This window comes from Notechis scutatus, chromosome 6 (genome assembly GCF_049901735.1).
Source record: "Notechis scutatus isolate UNSWTSFEM ecotype Mainland chromosome 6, rNotScu1.2, whole genome shotgun sequence".
NCBI classification, from domain to species: Eukaryota; Metazoa; Chordata; class Lepidosauria; order Squamata; family Elapidae; genus Notechis; species Notechis scutatus.
Window position 1 is genome coordinate 59,824,344 of NC_142014.1, and position 27,053 is coordinate 59,851,396.

Genomic DNA, 27,053 nt, shown 5'->3' on the forward strand with positions numbered 1-27,053 from the left:
TTAAAAATTTCAATTATACCTATTTTTTTAAAAAAAATACCAACAGATATCTTCATCCTGTGTTATTTTACAAATCTAATAATATGCATGCCAATACTTCTGTCATTCTTTCCATTCCCTCCCCCCCAAAACAAGGCATAGCTAATTCATTTAGTGTGGACTATTCTGTGACTGCTCTGAAGTAAAATACACCCAATTTTCCTGTCACGTGTAGTTTATCTCAAACAGAAATATAGAAAATCGGCCTCTGCCAATCATCAGCTGAATACCTTCAATATTTATGGCAATGAAATATTAATTGTGTTAGTGTAACTTTCAAAAATACTCATAATTTGTTAATTAATTCACTGTTTAGAAATAAGTTTGAGAACCAAAGCTGCAAGTGAAACACTCAAGAAATTTGAAGTGCTTTTGCAACTAAAGACTGATACCTCCTAAATACTAAATACTGTGATCACTTCAAAACCTTTAAGAGCTCTATGTAAGATGAGAATGGAATCTGCTGCACCTCTGATCAAAGTACAATTGGAACTTTTTCTGAAACACTTAATGTAACAAGTGCATTGCAAATAATTAAAATTGTTCAATGTCATTCATTTGTATTAGATTCATTTGTATTGGATTTAGAAGAAACATTATTAAATGTTAAATATTATTAAGTACATGTTATTAACTTCAGCACTGACTGTTAAAAATGCAAACCAGTCATGAAGGAAAAATATCCTTTTATTCTGCATTTTACCTATATAACTAAAGCAACATGTCACTGGTCCCAATCTGGCACACGCAGAATCTGTTTTTACTGCAGAGTTGATGAGATGTGATTTTAAGATAAAGGACATGGACACCGGTCTTTGTCAGATCAATTTCTATGAATGTGACTACTAAGAGTTGACATCAGCCATTCAAAAAAGACAACCAACAAGCCAAAAGTGCAGCAAAAAGTCAGAACACCTCTGTATCAGCAATCAGGTCATTATAGTTGTGCTTTTAAAGTTGTAGCGACGTTCCGGCAGAATCTCATCTGCCATCATCAGGCTTCCATATTCTGTTCGTCTGTGAGTCAGGCTTTCACAGCTGTTTCTGTTTTAAATTTGGTGCTAGCCTACTGCTGTGCCAGAATGGTTTTTTCTTCATCCTGATTGGTTGGGAGTCTTGGTCTGTGTTTATTGGTCTTGGAGTTTGCTGTGTTCTGCTTGATTGGTGTTTCTAATATCTTCTGTCTGTTTTGTAGCATTTTTTTGTCTTGATTGGCTGGCAACATTGTTGTTTCCTGTATTGGAGGCTTTTAGTGCGGCTTGGCTTCGAGTAAACGGACGGCTATCATTTATTAGGAAGCTAGGTTTCATCTGGGTACCTGGTTGGGGTGTGTTTGAGCTGGAGGTATGTGGGGGGGTCTGTTTGTGCCCAGGTGTTTGGCTGGCTTGTGGTGTGGAGATTTTTTTTGTTTGAGAGTGCAGGCTTCCAGATAATTGACAGTCTGGTGGAGTCATCTCTTCTATTCATGCTTTCAGGTCTTTTTTCAATCTCTGCGGCTTCTCTGATAATCCTGTAGCTGGGGCTTTCTATAGTGGCTAGGGTTTTGGTGCCACTGAAGTCGATGCTATGACCTGTGGCTTTCATGTGTTGGACTAGTGAGGAAGTGTGTTCCAGCTTTTTTACTGCATTTTTGTGTTCATCCAGGCGGGTACTTATTCTTCTATTGGTCTGTCCAATGTATGTGGCAGGGCATGATGCGCAGGGGACTTCATATATGCCTTGGTTTTCCAGGTCAATTTTATCTTTGGGATTTCTTAGCATGGCTGCTATATTTCTGTCTGTTTTGAAGGCAGTCTTGATGTGATGCCTGTGTAGTATCTTACTGATTTTGTCTGTAGTACCTCTTATGTAGGGCAGGACAGCTGTTCCATAGGTCTGTTCATCTTCTAGGTCTCCATTATGTCTCAGTGTGTTTTTGTGGATCAGGCCTGTGATTTTGCTTTTGTGGAAGCCGTTGGCTGTCAGTACTTTAGCCAGGGTGCAGAGTTCAGTCTTTTTTTTTTTTTTTTGAACAAATTTTTATTAATTTTTAAAGACATACAAAACATACAAAAATTCAAGACATAAAAACATAAAAAATCTCTTTTCTGAAAGTTGCTTAATCCCGGGTCAAAACTCTTGGTACAGACACACATTCAAATTCATATTCATTTTACATACCATTCCATATCTTATTACATTTTCATTTTTCTATATAGCTTCTCCTTTCTTTTAAATTTTCTCAATTTTATTTATCTCCTCTCAATTCAAATCATAATATTTATTCTTTGTCTGTTCTATTTCCAACTATCCGTTTATCTTTCTTCTTAAAAGAAAAAAAAAGAAAAACCTTCTCCTGTACACTGATTGGAGTATGACGCTTATGTCTCTTTCCCCTATATTTATAATACTTGATTTAAAGTACATAACTTACGTTGGGATTCTGTCTGGTACATTCTGACATTATACAATATCATCAAAACCAATACAAATCTATTCATTAATATTAATATTTATTCATATCTTAAACATCTAGCACATTTCTTATCAATTAGGTCACATATTTCTATGGGAGCACCTATTTGCCATATTAATCCCATCCCCCACATCACATATTATAAATCATTATTACATTACATGTTCCCCTCTCCTTCTTCAAACCTCTCATTTCACGAAGTTTCACTATTATAACATAGCCTAATCATTGGTGTTAACAATCATTTATATCTTTAGACATTTTACACATTTCAATTAATTATCATACCATTATGGGAACACTTCTTATACTTTCCAAAATTATTCCCCCCCATCACCGATCTTAAATCATTATTTCATTAAAGTACTCCCTCTCTTAACAAAAATTTCACTAAATTATACTAAATATTTATCACATTTTAAATTACATATTATTTCCAATCTTCTATAATTATTTCTAAATACAAATATAAAAATGCAATCTTATGTACCTTTCTAGAATCCCTTTTCCAATAAAATCTATCCATTATCTCTAAAAAACTTGTGTTTTTTTTTGCATTTTGCTCCCCACCATTAAAGCTTCTCATCCCTTCCTTTCTCCCTTGCTTCTTCTTCTCCTTATTCTCTTTACCCCCTTGTCTCTCCACCTCCCTTTTATCCTGTTTTCCCTCTTTCTGTTGTTTCCTAACACGATATCCTCTTTTCACCTTCTTCTTCTCTTTTTGGATTGTTTTCCCAGGTCTTAAAGTCTTCTTCTCCTTTTTCTCCTCCTCCTTTTCTTCCCCAACCAAAGTCACATGTTCTTCAAAAATGGCTTCTTCTTTATCCTGCTCATACGATTTTACATAAGCACAGACCGCCATTTCTATAAACTGAAAAAGAGTGCCAAAGACATCTTTCCCTTCTTGCTTTTCTCTTTCATATTTTTGATGTATAAGTTCTAGTTCATCCACAACTGATGCAATTGTACAGAGAATTTTTTTTTTCAAAACAACCACCCAAGTGCTTTTAGTCTGAGATAATTCTCATAAAATCCAAAGTCATCAAACAGTCCAATCAGCTGATTCTTTTTAATACTTTCTCTTTTTCCACTTTCTCTTTTTGGGATAAAGTTTGATCACAAAGTTCTCTTTAAAATATATCTTTAGGGAGTCTTATTGCTGTTTAATAGCTCTTTAAAATTAACTCTTTAAAGTTTTAGGCAGTCTTCTCCTTATTTTCAGGTTGCTCCAATTTTTTTTTTTCCTCTCCCTTCCCACTCACAGCCAAAAAAAAAATTCTTCTTTTTTTTTTCCCCTTTGAATATTCAGAAATCCTTGCTCCTTCAATATTCATTTACCTCCAGAACAGATTCCCGGATTTCTCTTATGGTTCCACTGCTGTCACGTTAGGGAGGAGAGTGAAAGGCAAGAAAAGAAAAAAAAAACTTACTCTTTTGAAATGTTCGCCGCTTGTGTCTCTTTCTAGAAACAAAGTATCCTTAACAGCCTTCGAGATTGCAGGAACTCTCTCTCTTAACTTTATCCCAGTCAGAAGCAACTTCCACAGCTCTTCCCTCTTCCTCCAGCACAAATCTTACCCGGCTGCTGGCTTCTTTGAGGCGGCCATTACTGACCGCCGCTCCACCACCTCAGGAAAAAGGGGTTATTCCGGCTGGAAAGGGGGTCTGCGTTACCCCCAAACCTCTGTCTGGATCCCCTCTCTCTTCAGCTGCCTCCACAAGGCAGCCATAGCCCCCAGACCTATTTAGATCGGGGGCACCTTGGCAGCAAACGCGGCAGGGATCGCAGAGGCGCGAATTCCTGCTGCTACCGAAGCCGCGCAAAACCGGAAGCCCCAGAGTTCAGTCTTTATGTGTGTCTTGTCTGCCAGGCATTTGGTTCTGGCAATTAATGTTTTGGCCACGGAGTTTATCTGTGCTGGGAGGTGGTGGGATTGGGCATTGAGGTAGCGGTTGGTGTGTGTTTTCTTCTGGTATATGGTGTGTCCTAGTGTGCCATCTGTTTTTTTGTAGTTTTTTTGTAGATTAGTACATCTAGGAATGGTAGTTGTTTGTTTGTTTCTGTTTCCATGGTGAACTTGATTTTGGGGTGTGTGCTGTTTAGGTGTGTTAGGAAATTGTTTAGGTTTTCTTTTCTATGGGGCCAAATCACAAATGTCATTGATGTATCTTAACCATAGTTTGGGTTTGTGGGTGGCATTAGCTAGGGCTCTGGATTCGAATTCTTCCATGAACAGGTTTGCAACGACGGGTGACAGTGGTGATCCCATAGGGGCTCCTTCAATTTGCTTGTATCTTTGTCCTTTGTATATGAAATATGTATTGGTTAAGCAGTGTTCTGCTAGTTCCATGAGGTGTTTAGCTGGTTGGTATTTATTTTTGATGATTTCAAGAGTTTCTTTTATCGGGACTTGAGTGAATAGTGAAATTTAAAACTGAAACAGCTGTGAAAGTCTGACTCACAGACGAACACAATACAGAAGCCTGATGATGGCAGATGAGATTCTGCCGAAACATTGCTACAACTTTAAAAGTACAACTATAATGACGTGGAAAAATACCCGAACAAAGCTGAATATACTCTACTCTCTCTCTATATATATAAAAATTTATAATTAACATAAAAATTATATTAAATATATTAGCTTTTTAAAAAATTGTATTAGTGGTCCTCGGGATTTAAAAGTATGAGTTTGGTGGTCCCTGAGATCCAAAAGGTTGGTGACCCCTGTCATAGAACATACATCCTGGGGATTGAGAAGTTCCCAGGGGGTTGGCTCCGGCATGAGTCCAAAATCTTGGAAGAACAAATCCAGTAACAGACCTAGATTGGATCCTGCATGATATACCTGATGTAATAAAAGACGGTGTTCGTTCTGAGTATATTTCTGTTAAATTAGGCTATCTTTCTAGTTGTTTGAGAACACTAATCAAATGCAGATGAAATCTAATTTCAATTATACATAGTAGAGAGAATCATTACTGCACTGAAATCACTTTGGCTTCCTTTTAGAACATAGGGGAGGGATTCTGCCGGTTTGGACTGGTTCGGGCGAACCCCTGGCTCCGCTGGCTCCGATCCAGTTCATTCCGACAATCATGTGGGCCTGCCCCACCCACACGTATATTCACCTATATCTGCTCAACTGATTCGCGCGGCAGAGCAGATTGCCGTGTCTCAGCTGTGCTACTTACCTGAAGTAAGATCGAAGGGAAGTAGTTTTGAAAGCTTTGCACTTGGTGTAAAATTTGGTAAAGTAAAAATTGGTGTAAATTGCCAAATCTAGATGGGGCTGCATAGAAAAAAAAAATTTCCCATTGCATTCCTACTGGACAATTGACTGGCAGCTCACAATAAAAAGACTGTTCCATTCTAAACCCTGCTCCTTCTTCCTTCTCAGTCATGTTAAACTGTTTTAAAGCATTTGGAAAGAATTCCCGAAGCCACACTGTGCGTGTCCTTATTTCATTAAGGCTGCTAATTTTTACACTTTCTATGCGTTACAAGCACCAGATAAGTTTTTTTTTAAATTCTTTTGCATTAGTATCTGAGAAGAAGGCACACATAAGAGCACCACCTGCTCCAACTCAGTGTGAGTTTTTGTTTTGGAAAAAAAAAAAAAAAACAGATCAGAAAAGCCTTTGGTTTTGTGGGGGCTACAGGAAGCATCCTGTAGCCCCACAAAGCAGAGGTGGTATTCAGCCAGTTTGCACCAGTTCTGGCGACCCAGTAGCAAGAATTTGGCACAGGTCGCGGAATTGGTAGCGACTTCTGGCTGCCCCCCCCAAACCGGTTCCCTGGTCACTGGTCACTCAGTTGCCCCACCCGCCCGATGCTCACTCGCTTGTGCAGCTTTCCGCCCGCCACCCACCCTGCCCAGTCACTCCTCCCTTCCTATGTGGCACGCTGGGCCCTCATGGCTTGACTAACCTGACTTCCCCATGTGGTGCCTGCACCCCAACTGAGCAGCCCTGATCTGCCTGCCCTGCTCACAGGTAAGCCTGCATCACGCTAGGTCCTTGCCCCCCCCACCGCCCGGGGCCTTTCCGGGCCTCCCCCCCACCGCCTGGGACTTTCCAGGCAGGAGGAGACCAAGGTGGGGCATCTTTTTCAGGCCAGTCCAGAGGGCGGGGGGAGGCAGCCCCAGGAGTTCCTGACCTCCCTTTCGGGGCACCCCTCCCACTGCCTCCGCCACCCCCGTCAGCTCCAGCCCCAGCGCAGCAGAGAATGGAAACGGAAAGGCTTTCCATTCGCTTTCTCCCTGCGTTTCAGGGCGCCCCTGCCCACCACCACTGCCGTCCATGTGCTTCGAAAGGGAGAGTGGATGGATGTTCCAGGGCTGCTGCTTTCTTCATTGTGCTGCTCTGGAGTTTGCCCAATAAGTTCTTCCCAGAAAAGGTGTGTGTGTGTGAGAGAGAGAGAGTCAAGGAAGGAAAGGGAGGAAGGAAGGAAGGGCAAGAAGGAAAGAGCAAGACAGGAAGAAAGAGCAAGAAAGGAAGAGAGAGCAAGAAAGAAAAGAGGAAGAGAGAGAGAGAGAGAAAGAAAGAAAGAGGAAGGGGGAGAAAGAAAGAAAGAAGAGGGTGAGAGACAAAACTCAGTGCTATTATTTTTAATTGTTCCATTATTTATCATATATTTTACACTGTCCCTACACCTAATTTTATTGCCTTTCTTTTGCCCAGGTATTTTTCAGGGTTTACAAGTCAATAGTCCAGAGCATAAATACAGAGTTGAAAGGGACTATGGAGGTCTTCTAGTCCAACCCCCTGCTCAGACAGGAAAACTGAGGGTGCCAAAATCTGACTAGAGGTCCTGGGAAAGGTGTCAGAATAACAGAATAACACTTAGAAGGGACCCTGGGGGGAACTCTATACCATTTCAGAGAAATGGCTGCCCAGTCTTTTGTTAAAAACTTCCAGTGTTGGAGCACCCAGAACATCTGGTGGCAAGCAATTCCACTGGTTAATTGTTCCCACTGTCAGGAAGTTTCTCCTTACTTTTAGGTTGCTTCTCTCTCTGTTCAGTTTCCATCTTGCTTTGGAAAATGCATTGTTTGCCTTCTGGTGCTTTGGAAAATACACCCCCCCCCCCTTTCTGGCAACTCCTAAAATCCTGTTGCCTATCACCCTCTTGGGCAAAGCATGTGAGCCATTTCCTCCTTTCAGTGGTCCATGAAAGTACATCTATAGTACATAGATAATAAAGTCAACAAAAGGTGAACAACATTTTTACAGAACTATAGATATGTTGAGGCTGGGTGTGATAAGGAATGGCTGGGAGGGGAGGGGCCAAGTTAGGCACCCCTGGACGTGAGTGACATTGAGTTGGCCATACCCACCCAGTCACATGACCATCAAGCCACGCCCAGTCATATGACCATCCCAGTCACATGCCCACCAAGCCATGCCCACCCAGTCATGTGACCCTAAGCCACACCCACAGAACCAGTAGTAAAAAAATTTGAATCCCACCACTGCCACAAAGCCTCCCCAGAACCTTTTTTAGCTCACATTACAGAATCAGCTGAATGAATCAACCTGACTGTCCTTAAAGTGAAATGCAGAAAAGATCAGATCCAGATGTTCATGTTGTAGAGAGTTAGAGAACATCATGGAGAGACCTGGGAAGCCTTCAGCCTGGCCAGGACAGGTGACCCACCACACTTCTGCCCCATTTGGGGCAACAGTCAAGATACTAAGTGCTCTCGACCGAGAGTAGGGAAAACTTTTACTCCCCTAATTTAATTTTGATGGATTTAAACCATCGACCACAAGTTCAGTCTTTCAGCCCTATGTTGCCCCATCTACCAAGGCCTTCCCTCAGAGGCCAAGAGGGAGCGCTGTTCTCCTTCCTCTCCCACTCACCTGATATAGGGGAAAAGCGGCTCCACATGGCCGCTGAGCACGGCGATCGCGTAGGAGAGGATGAAGGCGGCCGACGACCAGGAGACCAGGAACGTGGGGATGAAGGCCGCGCCTTGCGCGAAGCAGGACATCCTGCTACACCAGCGGCCACTCTGGGGGATTAACGGCTGCCCTTCCCCGCCACCAGGCCCGACGGCGGAGAGGCCGCACCAGCTCATAGGGGTTGCTATGATCCTCCAAGCGGCTGAAGTCATAAAAGCGGCTGAAGTCACAAAACTTTTTTACTCGAGAGCGGGGGAGGAGGAGGGGGGCAGGACGAAGCCGCCCCCAGGCGTCCCTTCCAGAAGAGGAACTGCTCCCTTGGTGGGTGGGGGGTGGAGGAAAGGCTTCCTCTCAAAGGGAGGCCGAACCCGCGGAGCTCCCGCTTTCTCCCCTGCGCACGTGCCTCCGGGCCCAGCACCCACCAAGCCGCCCCCGCCCAGCTTTTCTCTTCCCGTTCAAGAGCCGCCCCCGCCCTGTCCTGTCCTTCTGCTCCGACCTTCCCCGCCGCCACACTCGGCTAGAATCGGAATCAGAGTTGGAAGGGACCTTGGAGGTCTTCTAGTCCAGCCCCCTGCTCGAGCAGGAGATCCTAAACCCGTCGCGAGGAAGACGGGCTTTCCCGCTTTCTTCATCAGCGGCGGTTTTCCTCCGAGAAAATTAAGCTGCCTTTTTGTTTTCCCCCGTGGTAGAAAGCTGTCAGGGGCACGGCGACTTGATCTGTCAGCAAAGCACACCCACATCCCCTCGGGGCAGCCTCAAAGCGGAACTCGGAGGAGCCGTCGACGCCTCCCAACCAGCTCAGCAAAACGATTCCCCCCTCCACCCTTAGCTGACTTGGCTCTGGGACATTGTGCAATGTTGCGAAGTAAACCGCGGCTTCTTCCCCTCGCCCGGCGCTCCGGCCAAGAAACGGACTGCTTTTTTGCTTTCGTTTCCTTGTCTAAACACCCGCACGCCACGACGCCTCCTCCTCCTCCTTCTTCATCCGCTGTGGCTGATTTCTGTGGGAAAGAGAATTCCCAACGAGCTCTTAAGCCGCTCCGGGACTACTGTGATGCTGCTGGCTGAGAAAATTTGACCGGCCTTTTACTCAACTGGATAAACTGAGCCCTGTGTTCTGTCATCAGTGGAAGTGGTTGAGACACTGAATCACAAACAATGAATCGGGGTTAACACCAAGCGTAACCAACCTGTGGTTCAAATGCTACTGGTGGGTCTTCAGGAACTTGGTTAAATTTGTTGTTGGGATACAGCCAATTTGCCTAAGGAGTAACTTTTTCTGGAGCAGTGCTTCTTAAAAGTGCTATCCTAGGACCCGGGTGGGGGGGTTTCCCCCAAGACTTAGAGATCTGAAAAAAAATAATCAAAATTATTTACCGTTTCATGTTGAAAAGTAATACAGTATTAAAATCCCATCAAGTTGTCGTGAGAAGCAACAGTGAACGCACTAATTTTAGTATGGTAAATATAAATATTACCCACACAAACAAAATCTCTTTGCAGTCCTCCATAATTTTTAAAAGTGTACTGAAAAAAAAGTTTAAGAAATATTGATCTGATTATGGAATAACTGAACCTACTACTACAGTATAACATGTGTTAAACTTCAATTCTCAGAAGTTCCAGTCTGCATGGACAATAGTGAAAAATGCTGAGCTGAGATTTATCAACATCTAAAAGTACATTAGTGCCCCACCCCAATTATACTTCTGTATAATTTTTTAATGTCTTTCCAAGAGTTTCTATTAATATTAAAATGACACTGTTTCTGTTCTTCCATCAGCTACCTAATTATGATCTATAATGTGGGTGGAGAATTTACAAGGATGATTACAATTAGGGAATAATTCTTTCATCTCTTTATATATGCTGTATTACCTGCTGTCACAATTACACTTTGTTGGCAAACAAACTTTGTTGGCATCAGTTGAGTTTATATATCATGATGACAACATGATACCTAAGCAGTAAGCTAGTTAAAAGGCTCAATGCTCAGTTCATACTAACCAAATTTGTGGGCCACTTTGTGAGCACAAAGCTAATTTTCCAAAGCCTAATTTAGAGCTAGCAGACTAGGGTTCCAGAAATCTGGACAATCACTAGTTGATACCAAAGATATACCAAAAATTACCTGCTGACATCCATTGAACTCTAGGAGCCCTATTTTAACTACCAACTCAAAAAAAAAAAAAATTCAAGGGAGAAAGCTGTAAAGGGAAGGGTTGAGCCTCTTCTCTTTATGCATACTAATCCCTTCGTAAATGCCCCCTGTCCCCATAACAATTAAATTTACCATTTAAAAGTTTCCATTTCTACCAAGCTTTTTTTTTTGTCTAAGGTTAGTTCCTATGCTGAAGGAGCTAAATATCAAGTGAAGTTGCAGTGGGAGAAAATAAGTCCTCCCCTTTCTTTAAAATATGTGATATTCCAAAACTGCCCCTTTTTCAAAAATTGCAATTATGGAGAGAAAACTATCAATAGTTCCAGTTGATTTTCCTTCTGAAACATATATACATGCACAAATTTGGGAGAGATTTACCTTCAGAAGAGAGAGAGAGAATACTGGGAAAGAGAAGAAGTATACAGGGTGCAATTGGAAAATAGAGCGAAATTGTGTTATTTCTAAATGTTTAAATAGCCTGGATAGAAATTTCTTATCTACCATTTTATGTTTTTGATCCATGATTTATATTTACATATGGTTAGTCATTTCATTTTGAATCTCATTTCCTCTCTACCATATCCATCTTTCTTTGGGGCTGCACAAATAATGTTGGTGTAGACGTGCTGTCTATATTGTTAACATAAGTTCTGCTTCTACTGTAATTCTTGATATAATAAAATGCCCAGTCTTTAAAGGCATACTGGTTGATTTTCTCATTGGTAAATATCTTCAAACTAGCTAGTAAACAATCATGTACCAGAAGCTGCAGCACAAACAGATGAATCATTGCACAATTGTGGGATTTTTTGTAAATTTCTGTGAACTGACTGTTCTTTTTCCCACGGCATGTTTGGCCAGCCCTTTATTTAAAATAACATAAAGGGAAGTTCCCAATCACAAACACATGTCTATCAAAAATGACATTGTCTGTGCCTCATCAACATTCCAATGTAAGGAAATCGGGAGAGATACCAAGGCAAAAACTAGCTCAGAGAAGATGACATAGACCAGGGGTATCAAAGTCAAGGCCCACGGGCCGAATTTGGCTCGCGGGGTGATTAGATCTGGCCCGTGGGGCAGTCTAGAAATAGCAAAGGACCAGCCCATGGTGTCTCTGCTACCAAAAATGGGATGCCAGCAGGGTGCACCCCGCCACACACAACTGCTTTTAGCCTCCGGAGCCCTCCAGGAGGCATTCCAGTCCCAAAATGGGCATCCAGAGTGGTCTATGCCCAAAACAGGGACTCTGAAGAGCTCCAGGAGGCCATCCTTGACTCAAAAGGTTATAAAAAGGAGGAAAAGTAAAATATTTTACCTTTCAGGCTTGCAGGATTCTGCTATTTTAACCTATGTCAACAATTTATAGTTCTAGTCTTCCTGTGGAGTCAGTTTCTTCATCCAGTCATAAGGTGACCAAGTAGATCAAACAAAATACTCACCTCTAATGATCTAAGTGCTAGAGCCCACTGCAACTACATAGCCAAAAAGGCATTAAGAGTTGTTAACCTAATCCTACGTAGCTTTTTCTCTGGTAATATCACACTACTAACCAGAGCATACAAAACATTTGCTAGACCAATACTCGAATACAGTTCATCAGTCTGGAACCCACATTACGTATCTGATATTAGCACAATTGAGAAAGTCCAGAAATATTTCACAAGAAGAGTTCTCCACTCTTCTACTCGTTGTAGAATACCTTATGCCACCAGACTTGAAATTCTAGAACTAGAAAACCTTGAATTACGCCGTCTTCGGTCTGACTTAAGCATGGTATATAAAATCATACATTGCAATGTCCTACCTGTCAGTGAATACTTCAGCTTCAACCATAACAACACAAGAGCACACAATAGATACAAACTCAAAGTAAACCGCACCAAACTTGATTGCAGGAAATACGACTTCAGCAATAGAGTGGTCAATGTCTGGACTACTCTACCCGACTCTGTAGTTTCTTCCCCAAACCCCAAAAACTTTAACCTTAGACTGTCTACTATTGACCTCACCCTTTCCTAAGAGGTCTGTAGGGGCGTGCATAAGCGCACCAACGTGCCTACCGTCCCTGTCCTATTGTTTCTCTTATTCTTTTATTTTTCTTATATGTACCCATTTCATGTATTCACAACTATGTATACACTTATACTTATTATCTTGTAAACAATTGGCAAATCAAATAAATAAATAAATAAATGTACGTCTCCCTATTTTTATAAGTTTATAAAACCATGTCTGCTGAGGTGCGGTCCCTTGTCATGCCCACCATGGCCACGCCCACCATGGCCATACCCATCCCCACCGGCCCTCCAAGGTCAAACCCAATTCTGATGTGGCCCTCAATGAAATTGAGTTTGACTCCCCTGACGTAGACCATACAATGATAGTATGCCTAACTATCTCTTACAGAAGCAGAAAACTGAAACTCTGCTGCCAGCAACAGAGTCAATTACTTTAGAAGGAAAGTGTTTCGACTGATAAATAGAATGAGACTAGCATACAGTCAACAATAATTAATTTCTCATTGTTTCCTATATAGTGCAGTGAGGAATAATGGGGCTGATGCTGCTATTGTGATGCCATTTTCAATGTACCTCTAGCGTTGCTTTTATCTTTCCTCCAAATAATATGTATCCAGAGATCTATGGAATTCTGCTTGTTTCTCTTTTATCTGGTTGGAAAGCTGACTATCCAGTGAGAGATTGGTTTCCAAGATAGGGAGAAGCAGCTGAAAATGCAATAGGAATTTTAAAAAGTCTATTAATAGGACAAGTGCTAGGAGAAAAGTGGCAATGACAGAGATTGTTCAGTACCAAGGGAAAGGTAAATACGTGCTCAGATACACCTTTAATCACCTGATCTCACTTCCATAATAAAAGTCCAAGCACTATGATTTATACTTTCTGAAATTGGGAAAATTTATCAGATTAAGGCCCAAAACTTTAGGGCTATGTCATCATGTGCCTTTTTTGGACTTCCCTGCTGTCCTACAAGAAGATGCAGCCTTCTTTAAAGAGTTGCTGTGCTAGTAATCCCTTATTTAGATATGGCACCAGTCTCTAGTCGGAAGGCAAATACATTATAAGTGTGTAGTATATAGAGTAATTTATTCACACCCTGCCCAGCTTTATTTTTCTCCTTTGAAGCAGAATTAGTGCAAAGCCCTACAAAATACTTGTATTCTAGTACAGAAAGCAGCAACACAATGTTTAAATAAATGTGGGGGGGAAATGTACCCAGGTACAAAAACAGCCAGGAAAGGAAGTGATTGAAGCCTGGGAAAGGGTCCTCATCAGTCAACAGAAGTCCTGATTTACCACCAGTTTATCAAGTCCTTATTTTGGAGTCCAGGGCTTGGTAGCCCAATGAAACAACAGACAACTACTAATATTTATTTTTTTAATTTATTTGATTTTTCAATTGTTTACAAGATAATAGGTATAAGTAAATACATAGTTATGAATACATGAAATGGGTACATATAGAAAATAAAGAAAATAAAAGAAACAATAGGACAGGGACGGTAGGCACGTTGGTGCGCTTATGCACGCCCCCTACAGACCTCTTAGGAAAGGGGTGAGGTCAATAGTAGACAGTCTAAGGTTAAAGTTTTTGGGGTTTGGGGAAGAAACCACAGAGTCAGGTAGAGTATTCCAGACATTGACCATTCTGTTGCTGAAGTCGTATTTCCTGCAATCAAGTTTGGTGCGGTTAACCTTGAGTTATTGTGTGCTCTTGTATTGTTATGGTTGAAGCTGAAGTATTCATTGACAGGTAGGACATTGCAATGTATGATTTTATATACCATGCTTAAATCAGACCGAAGACGGCGTAATTCAAGGTTTTCTAGTTCTAGAATTTCAAGTCTGGTGGCATAAGGTATTCTACAACGAGTAGAGGAGTGGAGAACTCTTCTTGTGAAATATTTCTGGACTTTCTCAACTGTATTAATATCAAATACATAATGCGGGTTCCAGACTGATGAGCTATATTCAAGGATTGGTCTAGCAAATGTTTTGTATGCTCTGGTTAGTAGTGTGATATTACCAGAGAAAAAGCTACGTAGGATTAGGTTAACAACTCTTAATGCCTTTTTGGCTATGTAGTTACAGTGGGCTCCAGCACTTAGATCATTAGAGATGAGTATTCCAAGGTCCTTTACAGAGCTTGGATCATCAACAAGATCTTGACTATTCAGCTTGTATTTTATTTTCTGATTTTTTTTGCCAATATGTAAGACAGAGCATTTATTTGTTGAGATTTGAAGTTGCCATTTGTTTGACCATTCTGATACATAGTCAAGATCTTTTTGAAGGGTAGCAGTATTGTCTGTGGTATTGAAAGCTTTACATCATCAGCGAAGAGAACGCAGTTGCTCTTAATATGATCAGAGGTCATTTATGTAGAGTATGAAGAGAGTTGGTCCTAGAACACTGCCTTGGGGGACACCACTATTGACAGGTACAGATTTTGATAGGACAATCCCAATTTTGACCATTTGTTGTCTGTTTGACAGGAATGCTTCTATCCAGTTATGCAGTTGTCCAGAGGTACCATAAGATTTTAGTTTTAGGAGTAGTTTGTCGTGTACCACTGAATCAAAGGCTTTACAGAAGTCTATGTATATTGTGTCTATTGTTTTGATCGAGTTGTGTAGTCCATATGTTTTTGCAGTGTAAGAGTTGTAGATTACAGGATAGTTTTTTTCTGAAACCAAATTGTTTATTGGAGAGTAGGTTGTTTGTTTCTAAGTGGAGGATAATGGATTGGTTAATAATTGATTGCATGACTTTACAGGTGATGCAGCATAAAGAGATTGGTCTGTAATTTTCAACTAGGCTGGGGTCTCCCTTTTTGAAGATGGGGATGACCGTGGTTTGTGACCATAGTTTTGGCAAGGAGCTGGTCCTCAAAGATTTTTCAAAGATTATGCTTAGAGGTTCTGCTATGGCAGTGGATAGCTGTTCTGCTATGGCAGTGGATAACTACTTAATGACCAGTCATTAACACCCCAATCAACAACTAGACAACCATACACAACCAAGCACCATGTAAATACTACACACAGAATAGCCCAATGTACATACTCTGCTAGAGAGAAATTTCCTGAGGATGGATTCCACCACAAATCTAGAAGTTTGCAAGACTAAACCTCTGTCTAGTCCAGATGACCGACCCAGATTGGATCCTGCAAGTTTTCCAAAGTTGTTGATCTGGAATTTTCTGGATGGTTCAATAGCTACCAATTTCATCTGACTGCAAAAACTATTCCACCCACCCTGCTGTTATTCTTCAGTCACCAGGTTTGTTTTTCATGTCTGTTCTCATTGGCTATGAAAAGTTGGCGGTGCAAGGGACAACTGGCCACTTTGCAAAGGAAAAAAGATTGGTTTAACTGGGGAGATGAGGGGGTAGGGATGGAGGCATGATGTAATTTCCGTTAGCTATTTAAAAAGGGGGCAGAAATTCCAGAAGGAAGAAGTTCCTTCTAATGGGAATTGCACAGTTCGAGAAGAAATGCTGCAAAGCTAAGCGTAAGCGCACCAACGTGCCTACCGTCCCTGTCCTATTGTTTCTTTTATTTTTCTTATATGTATCCATGTATTCATAACGATGTTTTTACTTATACCTATTATCTTGTAAGCAATTGACAAACCAAATAAAATAAAAATAAAAATAAAACAATGTTTCCTCAGGACCAGCTTCCCAAGCCCCATAACATCGTGAGAACCCAGAGATATGGATCTGATTTTTCATCTGCATAGCATTTGCATGTGGAGCTGCCTTGTATTGTATATTTTTTTCTTTTTTTCCTAGTGAAAAATGGATATTGTGGCTGTCCTTCAAGCATTGTTGCAACATAAACCTTGCTACATTGATCCCTACAGCAAAATATAGGTCTGTAGGTTTTTATTTATTACATTACAGCACCACTCACTAATTAAAGGTTTTAGGTTGTGTATAGATTAAAGATATAATACTGAACAGACAATAAAGCAATAACAATCATCCATGGAACCAATGCAGTATAATAGTAGCGGATATCTTTTAATCTCATTTGGAAATTTTGTTTCTCAGATCAATCTGATTTTATAGAGAATAGTGTGTAAAAATTATATCAGGCTCCCATGTGATATTTTTTTCTTGTTCAGCATTCTACAGAAATGACTATTTGACTAAGTCCGAAAACCATGATTTTAAAAATAAGTCTTTAGTTTTGCATGAAAGGAACTACAGAATTGGAAGAGCCTATGGAGAACCAAGTCCATTGGACAACCTAAGGAAAATGTAAATAAAAAGCTATGAAAAATAAGCAGCACAAGGAGAGAGCAAGCATATTAATTAGTGCCTTAAGATAGTTTTACCTGTATAGCAAGACTGAAAGTTACTAATTTTTCTGTGGAATGTGCCAAGTTAGTTATTCTATTAATCAGAGTGAGACAGATATTTCATCTGAAAATACTATCTGTGCCACATGATAACAATAAGAGCAGTGTTTGTTTAGTTTGGGCACAGTTTAGCTAACGTACTGCAAGTGCAACCAGTTTTACCTCAGTCATGTTTTCACTTTTTTATATAAGCCAAGGTCTCTTATCTGGACTACCTTTGCTGTTTGCCGTATGCAGTTTATATTTAAGTCCAAAGTCTTATTTCAACGTAGCATAGCTAACAGCCACCTAAAATAACTTCTCATGGAGTGCTGTAATTAAAAAACAACTGAATAGTCATAATATGAATATGTAATAATGTAATATGAACTATAACCTTATAGTCCTATACCTTTTATATCTAAAATAACCAATTAATTTCAATTAAGTTTTACTCTCAGGAAACAAACAACCCATTGCTTGGTTCAGTTCATAATTTATTTATATGTTGCATTAAATCATAAAACAGTTTCTTTGAATTGGATTTAACATATTGCATGCTATTTGTCACTGTATGTCATTGTGTGTAATTGGTTTGCAAATCTGGCAAATATTGCCAATTGTGAATTTTTTAAATCTAAAACATGATTAAATAAAACATGGCTTTAAAGTATTGTGTGAATCCAGTCATTATAAATTGAAGTGGATATGTTCTTATTCTCTTTGTGACTTGAATTAGAATCAGAAACTTTATAATCCAGCATGGATTGCTTTATTTTAAGTAAAAGTGAACAGTTTGGATAATATTGATCTATTTTATTCCTACCTGAATCCTTTTTTATTTTAAGTTAAGTTCTTGATTAATTAGAGCTTGGCACTTGCTGACCTCTTGGACATGCCCCTTTTGTTTTCTTCACAATAATGTGAAAGTGGTTCCTTTTTTTTTCAATTAAAAGTGGTTCCTTTTTTTTCAATTTCCCAATCGAGTCTAAAGATTTAAGACTTCTTGATAATCTCCCATCCAATAATTACCTAGATCTAGTCCTGATCCTTTGTTTAAAATCTCTCTCTCCCTCCCTCCTCTCTCTCCCTCCCTCCCTCCCTCCCTCTCCCTCCCACCCTCCCTCTCTCCCCCTCCCTACATGTCTGTCTGCCTGCCTGCCTGCCTGCCTGCCTACCTATCTATCTATGGTATCTATCAAAATGATTTAGCTGCCAATTTTACAAGAAATGACTGGGCTGCACACAACAAAGATACTAAACATGTCAAAATAGCAATAGCACTTAGACTTATATACCATTTCACAGTGTTTTATAGCCCTCTCTGAGAGATTTACAGAGTTGGCATATTACCACCCTAACAATCTGGGCCCTTATTTTTGTTAATAACCTTTAATGGATCTAGCCAAAATTAATTTTAAAAAATGTTTATGGTCAGAGTAATTCTTTTATTGTAGAAATGTAAACTTACATTATGTCTATGTTCTCTCTTAGGTACATCATTCTTCCAGGGGAGAGATGAGAGAGCGCTCAAAACCAAAAAACCCAAAACTTTTTATACCTGGTGGGAGGGGAATGTGCAGTGATGCATCATGGAACTTGTATGCTTAACATGAGGGACGGCAATACCAATGTTTGCTTATGTAATAAAGCAGATTGACATTTTACCTTAACAATTTTATCAACCTTGGAAGGATGAAAGTCTGAGTCAATCATGAGCCGGTGAGACTCAACCAGCCGAACTGCAGGCAAAAGAATCCCAATCATTATTTAAAAGTTTTTTTTAAAAAAAAAAATCATACATTTAAATTAGCAAGGGAGCCACTTCTAGATCTCGACAGTCCTCTGAGACCCCCAGGGGATTTCTGGAAAGTAACTAAGGATGGAACTGACCTCACTTTAGGAGGTGAAGAGAATGTACCATGAGGCAGAAGCCACAACAATAACAACAAAAGGCCCATTTCCTGAGGCCTATCAAGTGTGATGCCCTAATAGTCCTCCCATGGGACTCACCCACAGCATGCCTCTTCTGCTGGATCTGATGGAATAGGCTGATGTAACTGGGGAGAGGTAGTCCCTCCGATAGCTCAGTCCCATTCCATGAAGGGTTTTAAAAGTCAAAAACTTAAAAGTCAAAACTAATCCCTTGAATGGATCCAGAACCAATACAACAGAAGTGTAACATGCTGAAGCACACATAACTACACGTGCATTAGGTGGCCCAATGTAGAGTGCATTACAATAATCCATCAGGGGGTGACTAAGCATGATTAACTGCGAACAGAGCTCTCCAATCCAGCAACATGCACAATTGATACATAACATGAGGCCCTCCTAACCATGGTTGCCACCTGCTCTTCAAGTAGGAGTCACAAGTCCAGGTTTTTTTTCACCCAGACTGGGGCAGTGCTATCCCCTCAGTCACAAAAATGGCATCGTCTTCAGTGGTGGGATTGAAAAAAATTTACTACCAGTTCTGTGGGTGTAGCTTGGTGGATGTGGCATAGCTTGGTGGGCATGGCAGGGGAAGGATACTGTAAAATCTCCATTCCCTCCCCACTCCTGGGGGAAGTTTACTGCAAAATCTCCATTCCCTCCCCACCCCACGAACCTGCTTTCCAGCTCCATTCTCCTGTGCAGGTCAACAAAAGAAGACCCAGCCGATCAGCTGGGACCTCGGAAGGCAGAGAATAGATGGGGGCGGCATCAGTCAGAGGTGGTATTTTCCAGTTCTCCGAACTACACAAAATTTCTGCTACCAGTTCTCCAGAACTGGTCAGAACCTGCTGAATGCCACCTCTGATAGTCTTGGAACCTGCTGACCCCAAGACCTAAAGCCATTAAATCTTGCTAGCGTTCAGCTGAAGCCTGTTATCCAGAGCCTCACCGTCTCCAGAGTCCAGACGCAGGATAAAACATTCACACAAATTTGCAGGTCACTCTGGGCAGCATAAATAGTTTTAAAAAAGAGACTAACAATCATAACCTTCCACCATTAAAATCAATTTATAAAGAGTTAAAAGCTACAGTTAAAATGTAACAAAAAGGCGGGAGTCTGAGCTCTAAATTTCCTTGGGATCCCTAAGCTTGATGGCACATCCCAGTTTTGAGGGCCTTCCAGAAGGCCAGAAGGGTTGGAGCCAATCTCATCTCAGGAGAATGAGGTTCCATGAGGGCCAGTGGCATGGCAGAAAAGGCTCCCTTTCTGGATTCTGCCAAGCAAAGCTCCTTCTGCTGGTCCTGATGGGATGGATAGATGTAACTGGAGAAAAATAGTCCTCAAATAACATGATAAAATGCCCTTACGGCTTTAAAGATCAGTACGACAGGTAGTCTTCAACTTACAACTACAATTGAGCCCAAAATTTCTGTTACAAAGCAAAGCATTTCTTTTTGACTTTTCTTGCCACCGTTGTTAAGCGAATCATTGCAGCTGTTAAGTTAGTAATACCTTTGTTAAGTTAATCTGATTCCCTCACTGACTTCTGGTCAGCAGGTTGATGCCAGGAAACAGCAACTGTCATAAATAGGAGTCAGTTACCAAGCATCTCAATTTTGATCACACGACCATGGGGATGCTGCAATGAATAGTCACTAAACGAACTGCTGTAAGTTGAGGACTACTGGTATTTATCCTATTTTGAAATCGGTCAAGGTATTTTAGTCATTTTGCTAAAAGTAGATATCAAAGTATACTTCGATGGCATGAAGTATGTAGGTGTTGCATCTTCAAATCAATTCTTACCTAGTTTTCCTCAGTAACAAAAGAAAGTTATAAATTTTGCAGTATGATACAATACACGACATTTCAGCATGGGAGGCACGCACCTAAAATTTGTGTCATGTGAAACACCATTTTATGCAGTCAGCAAAATCACTTGTCGCATGCCTGTGAGATTGTAAAAAATAAAAATTGCAGCAGCCTTAAGCCATCCGGTGCAGGAATGGATTCAATCAGCAAAACGTGATGTTGCTGATTGAATAAATTTCTGCACCGGATGGCTTAAGGCTGCTACAATTCTTATGTTTATAATCTCATGGACATGCAAAACTCATGTATACCTGCATCTAAAAAAAAAAAAAAAAAGTATATCTGCCTAGGAGGCTTTTAAAGTAGTGTGAAATTGGAGCTTTGGGTATGACAAGACCTACCTCAAGGATACCGTCCAGAGAATGGATGTTCTTTTTTTTTTTTCTTACAAAATTCGAGTTTCTTGTTATCCTGAATAGCTGTGTATACACACAATATCCCTAGGCACAAGCTGACCAAGACAACAACTGGAGAAGTTCCTTCATAATGTCTTTCCTGGGGACTAACTGGAAGCATTGAAAAGAAGGCTGGTTCAATGAGACAGAATAATCACATGTACATCTGCATCACCTTGGAAGTAAATAAATGCAAGACAATCACACTCTACCCAGGAAAGTTTCTCCAGAATTATCAAACAAACAAAACAAATTCTGTTTTATTAAATGGAATGAGAAATGGAACCAGAATGTTTCTTTGGGGCACTATTCTTAACAAAGATATGGTCACGATCAGTGGTGGTATTCGACCAGTTCTGCCCGGTTCTGGAAAGCTGATAGGAGCAATAAGCAGCAGAGACTGAACCGGTTCTCTCCGCTGCTTTAATGCCTCTGCTGTTGGGCCCACCTGCCTACCTGGGCTCCCATACTCACCTTTGTCTGATGAATTGGAAGCCAATTAATATTAATTTCACATTGTAATTTTAATTCCCATTCTTAATTTCCAACAAAATGCATTTCAGCTTTCTCTTCGTTTCTACTCTACAGCTTCAGCTGCCTCCATTCCTCGTTCTTCTTCTTTCTAGTTAATATTTAGAAAACACTTGCATTGGCATTTTCTAATAGCATAGCTGAATTTCTATGTTGAATTATGTGGGTGAGATAGTAAATAAGGGAAATATTTTGGGATGCTATCGTTAGAATAAAAGAGCTTCTTTGTGGAAATCTCCCATGTTACAAACTTGTAAAAACTCTAGTAACTGTCAAGAGGTGCGTACAGAAAATCAGCCAGTTCTAAACAAAAGATCAAATCATAGTCTCTCTCCACCCTTTCTGCTGATTTCAGAACTGGAAAGGATACAATGGGTTACAATGAGCTAATATCAATTTCAGGCAACGATTAGTGAGTTTGGCCATTTCTCCCCCATGAAGAGCCTGCTAGTTTATCCATACAGTAATTCCTTTAATCCAAAACTTGGGTTATGATAACTTGGATTCTTATTTTGTTGAGTTCTACCCTGACCTTGCTTTCAATCTCTTTATAGAATACTGATTAGAATTACTGATTAGATTAGAAGCTCATAAGACGAAGGATTTGGGTACCCTCTAGTGGCTAGAAGTTTGGTAACATAAATGAAAACATAAGTGAAAACTTGGAAGTCTCGTGGCTGCACTTTTATTTATTTATTTTTATTTATTTATTTGATTTGCCAATTGTTTACAAGATAATAAGTATAAGCGTATACATAGTTGTGGAATACATGAAATGGGTACATATAAGAAAAATAAAAGAATAAGAGAAACAATAGGACAGGGACGGTAGGCACGTTGGTGCGCTTTATGCACGCCCCCTACAGACCTCTTAGGAAGGGGGTGAGGTCAATAGTAGACAGTCTAAGGTTAAAGTTTTTGGGGTTTGGGGAAGAGACTACAGAGTCGGGTAGAGTATTCCAGACGTTGACCACTCTGTTGCTGAAGTCGTATTTCCTGCAATCAAGTTTGGTGCGGTTTACTTTGAGTTTGTATCTATTGTGTGCTCTTGTGTTGTTATGGTTGAAGCTGAAGTATTCATTGACAGGTAGGACATTGCAATGTATGATTTTATATACCATGCTTAAGTCAGACCGAAGACGGCGTAATTCAAGGTTTTCTAGTTCTAGAATTTCAAGTCTGGTGGCATAAGGTATTCTACAACGAGTAGAAGAGTGGAGAACTCTCCTTGTGAAATATTTCTGGACTTTCTCAATTGTGCTAATATCAGATACGTAATGAGGGTTCCAGACTGATGAACTGTATTCGAGTATTGGTCTAGCAAATGTTTTGTATGCTCTGGTTAGTAGTGTGATATTACCAGAGAAAAAGCTACGTAGGATTAGGTTAACAACTCTTAATGCCTTTTTGGCTATGTAGTTGCAGTGGGCTCTAGCACTTAGATCATTAGAGGTGAGTATTCCAAGGTCCTTTACAGAGCTTGGGTCATCAACAAGTTCTTGACTATTCAGCTTGTATTTTATTTTCTGATTTTTTTTGCCAATATGTAAGACAGAGCATTTATTTGTTGAGATTTGAAGTTGCCATTTGTTTGACCATTCAGATACATAGTCGAGATCTTTTTGAAGGGTAGCAGTATTGTCTGTGGTATTGAACAGCTTTACATCATCAGCGAAAAGAACGCAATTGCTCTTAATATGATCGCAGAGGTCATTTATGTAGAGTATGAAGAGAGTTGGTCCTAGAACACTGCCCTGGGGACACCACTATTGACAGGTACTGGATTTGATAGGACGCTCCCGATTTTGACCATTTGTTGTCTGTTTGACAGGAATGCTTCTATCCAGTTATTCAGTTGTCCAGAGATACCATAGGATTTTATTTTTAGGAGTAGTTTGTCGTGTACCACTGAATCAAAGGCTTTACAGAAGTCTATGTAGATTGCGCTCTATTGCTTTGCCCTGGTCGAGTTGTGTCATCCATATGTTTTTGCAGTGTAAGAGTTGCAGATTACAGGATAGTTTTTTTCTGAAACCAAATTGTTTATTGGAGAGTAGGTTGTTTGTCTCTAAGTGGAGGATAATGGATTGGTTAATAATTGATTCCATGACTTTACAGGTGACGCAGCATAAGGAGATTGGCCTGTAATTTTCAACTAGGCTTGGGTCTCCCTTTTGAAGATGGGGATGACTGTGGCTTGTGACCATAGGTTAGGCAAGGAGCTGGTTCTGAAAGATTTTTCAAAGATTATGCTTAGAGGTTTGGCTATGGCAGTGGATAGCTTTCTTAAGAAGTAGGCACATATTCCATCCGGTCCAATAGATAGAGATGGTTTTAGATTGCGTAGTGATTTTTCAACATTGTCTTCTGTGAAATCGATATGTATTAGATCATTGTTGTTATCTGTGGTACGGCTAGGAAATACTGGGCATGATCCATTGCTGTTTACAAATACTGAGCCGAAGAATGTGTTAAAGATGTTGGATTTAATGGTGTCGTGCAGCAGTCTTTACCATCAGGTCCTATCAAGGGAGGGATGGACCTTGAGTCTTTTAGTTTGTTGTTTACAAAATTGTAAAAAGCACGGGTGGAATTGGTGCTTAGAAGGTTTTCCTCTTGTTTAATGTGATAATTGGTGCATTCGGTCTTTATCTGGTGGCATAAATTTTTGTATCGGTTTTTGAAATTGGCAACGTGACCAGATTTGTTTTTCCGCCAGAGTGATCTCTTTTTGGATTGAAGTTTCCTTATTGATATGGGTAATCTGCTTTTTTGTTTTGTTTTGGGAGTTGTTGTTGGAACATATAGTTTTATGACTCTTTTGACTTCAAGTAAAAATATGTTGTAATGGTCTTTTGGCAGTACGCATCTTTTAAAAAATCTGTTGGCAGTACTATATTCTATCCATTAACCACAGAAAAGTGACAAGGATGCTTTCTGTCTGTATCTTTGATGTATATGGACTGTGGTAGGATATATTCTGGATTTCCAGGAGGGAGAGACTGCATTCCAGAGGGGAAAGGAAACAGTGGAGCTTGGAAAGTTTGGTCCACAGGAAGAGGATTAAAGTGGCTCCTCCCTAGTTATTTCCAGTGTATATCAACAGTTATGCTAATAGTTGCTTTAATCTGGCAAGATTCTGTCTATAGATGAAAAATAATACAGGAAACTACCATATGTAAACTCCATGTGTGTCAGCGGAAACAACCAGGTCCACAACAACCGGGGTTAAAATTACTGGTTACAAGCCTATGCACAGGAGCCTTCTCAGACTAATGGTTTGCACCTGGTTAAATTGAGATAAGGTTAAATGCCAATCAAGGGGGGGTTTGAACTTTGACCTCTTGCGACTACATAAAAACTCTAAATTTATTTCTTGCTTGACTCCTCCTACCGGCTCTGCCAGTGTCTTCTATGATGTATCATTTCTGGTTCTTGGGGCATGATGTGGACAGTCATTAGTATGCAGATGACTTTCTGCCCTATTTCTTATTCTAGAACCAACTGAAGCCAAGAGAGGCACTGACTGTTTTAAATACATAATCAGCTGGCTGGCAAGTAATGAAATACAGTTGAATGATGAAAGACAGACAATGGGATTGCAAGATCCTAGATGTTGGTATCTGACCTAAATTAAGGACTCATGATTCCCCTGAAGGAGAAGAGTCCAACTGAAGTGTTTTTTGAACTAATAATTGTTACTGAAAGGTGATGTGGTCCAAGTAAATCTCTAATTCACCATTTACCACTTCGAGTGGTGTTTTTCTTTAGTCCCATGATAGCCTACCATGGTGATATATGCTTTGCTGCCTGCAGATGGCAACACTTCGCTGTCTCAGATTGTGCCACCATAACCATTTTTTAAACTGTTTGTACTATTTAAAAACAACACCACTATAAGTTGCAGATGAATATCGAATCGAATTTACAACTTTCTTTAGCTGCTTAACAGTATGCAAGTATATATATGCAAGTGTATATTTTCTCTTAGATGCTTGTGTGTGGGCCCCAGCAGATGTGACAAGGGATGGACAAACATTACCTTGCCATGACTTCATTTCATAAAATGATGCATTTTTATAATTTGCATATCGATGATGTGATATACATGAAGTCACTGTAGTTTATATCTGGTGCCCATATCCTTGCACAATGCATACCAATCCCTTAGGTAAGTGATCATTTCAATAAAGTCAGTGGGCAGTCTCAAATCACTCAGCCACCACGGGGGAGAAAACTGAGATATATGGTCTTATATGTACTTTCCTGAAGCAGCACAGTGGCAGATAGGTCAGCGCTCCAGAGGGTTAATATCAGTGGTGGGATTCAAATTTTTTTACTACCGGTTCTCTGGGCATGGCTTGGTGGGCATGGCGTAGCTTGGTGGGTGTGGCAGGGGAAGGATACTGCAAAATCTCTATTCCCTCCCCATCCCACTATCCTGCTCTTCAGCTCTGTTCTCCTGTGCAGGGCAACAAAAAAAGACCCAACCGATCAGCTGGGACTTGGGAGGCAGATAATAGATGGGGGCGGGCCAGTTGGAGGTGGTATTTGCCGGTTCTCCAAACTACTCAAAATTTCCGCTACCGGTTCTCCAGAACTGGTCAGAATCTGCTGAATACCATCTGGTTAATATCATTGCCCAGAGGATCATTGGTTGCCCTCACCCCTCTTTGGAAGAGCTTTATAGCTCCCGCTGCCTTAAGAAAGTTCAAAACATTCTCAAAGATCCATCTCATTCTGGACATCCTTTTTTTGGGGGGGGGGGGAACTATTACCATCTGGGAGATGGTACAGGATTATAAAAACAAGGACAAATAGGCTGAAAAACAGCTTCTATCCCAGAGCAGTAAGTACAGTATATTGAATTCTACTGCATAGTGTAATATTAATGCAGCATCAGGGGTTTTCAATTCAATTGCATAGAGCGTGAAGGGTGTGTGTTTTTGTTTTAGTTTTATAGTTTTCTTACGTATGATGTACACTGAAGATGGCATTTAATTTCGTTGTATGAGGTGCAATGACAATAAACTAAACTAAACTTGAGGAGAACTGAGTGTCCATTTTGCTTTAGAAAACTGAATCAAGTGATTACAATGCCCCCCAAATATGTGAATCTTAGTTAAATTGTAGAGGCATATTCAGGCACTGGTTATTCTTCGTAAACCCTTCAGAAACTGCCTAGCCCAAGTAAATTCTGTGCACTCAACTCAAGCGAATAGAGTGCCTGAAGTTCTTTTCCTATCATGGAGTGTGATCAGGGGTGGGATTGAAACATTTGAGCCACCGGTTCTCTGCCGAGTTGCTGGGTGGGCGTGGCCATGGTGGGTGTGGCCTAGTCTGCCTCCTGCACCATGGGGGGGTTGTTTTCACTCTCCCCAGGCTC

The 27,053-nt window shown here is 40.5% G+C and overlaps 1 protein-coding gene and 2 long non-coding RNA genes across 6 annotated transcripts in view; 1 reads left to right on the forward strand and 2 right to left on the reverse strand.

Annotated features, from left to right (window-relative positions):
- The window catches only part of DRAM1 (DNA damage regulated autophagy modulator 1), a 30,943-nt gene extending 21,364 nt beyond the window's left edge, over window positions 1–9,579 (reverse strand). The window contains exon 1 of one of the 4 annotated variants that reach the window (XR_015750134.1): window positions 8,360–9,579. Coding sequence is in view for 1 of the 4 variants with exons in the window: in XM_087968434.1 (XP_087824560.1) it covers window positions 8,360–8,613 (254 nt within the window). In the remaining 3 variants the exon portion in view is untranslated. The remainder of the gene's footprint in view (window positions 1–8,359) is intronic. The other 3 variants (XR_015750135.1, XR_015750136.1, XM_087968434.1) reach the window with 3 other exon arrangements.
- Window positions 9,580–16,024: 6,445 nt separating this feature from the next.
- LOC113430652 (uncharacterized) lies at window positions 16,025–18,597 on the forward strand. The gene is made up of 3 exons (XR_003373208.2): window positions 16,025–16,096; window positions 16,380–16,460; window positions 18,425–18,597. It is a non-coding gene; the product is annotated as an uncharacterized LOC113430652 (long non-coding RNA).
- LOC148130235 (uncharacterized) lies at window positions 16,592–18,453 on the reverse strand. Its single transcript, XR_015750137.1, has 2 exons — window positions 18,402–18,453; window positions 16,592–16,839 (listed from the first exon to the last, which is right to left on the reverse strand). It is a non-coding gene; the product is annotated as an uncharacterized LOC148130235 (long non-coding RNA).
- Window positions 18,598–27,053: the final 8,456 nt, after the last annotated feature.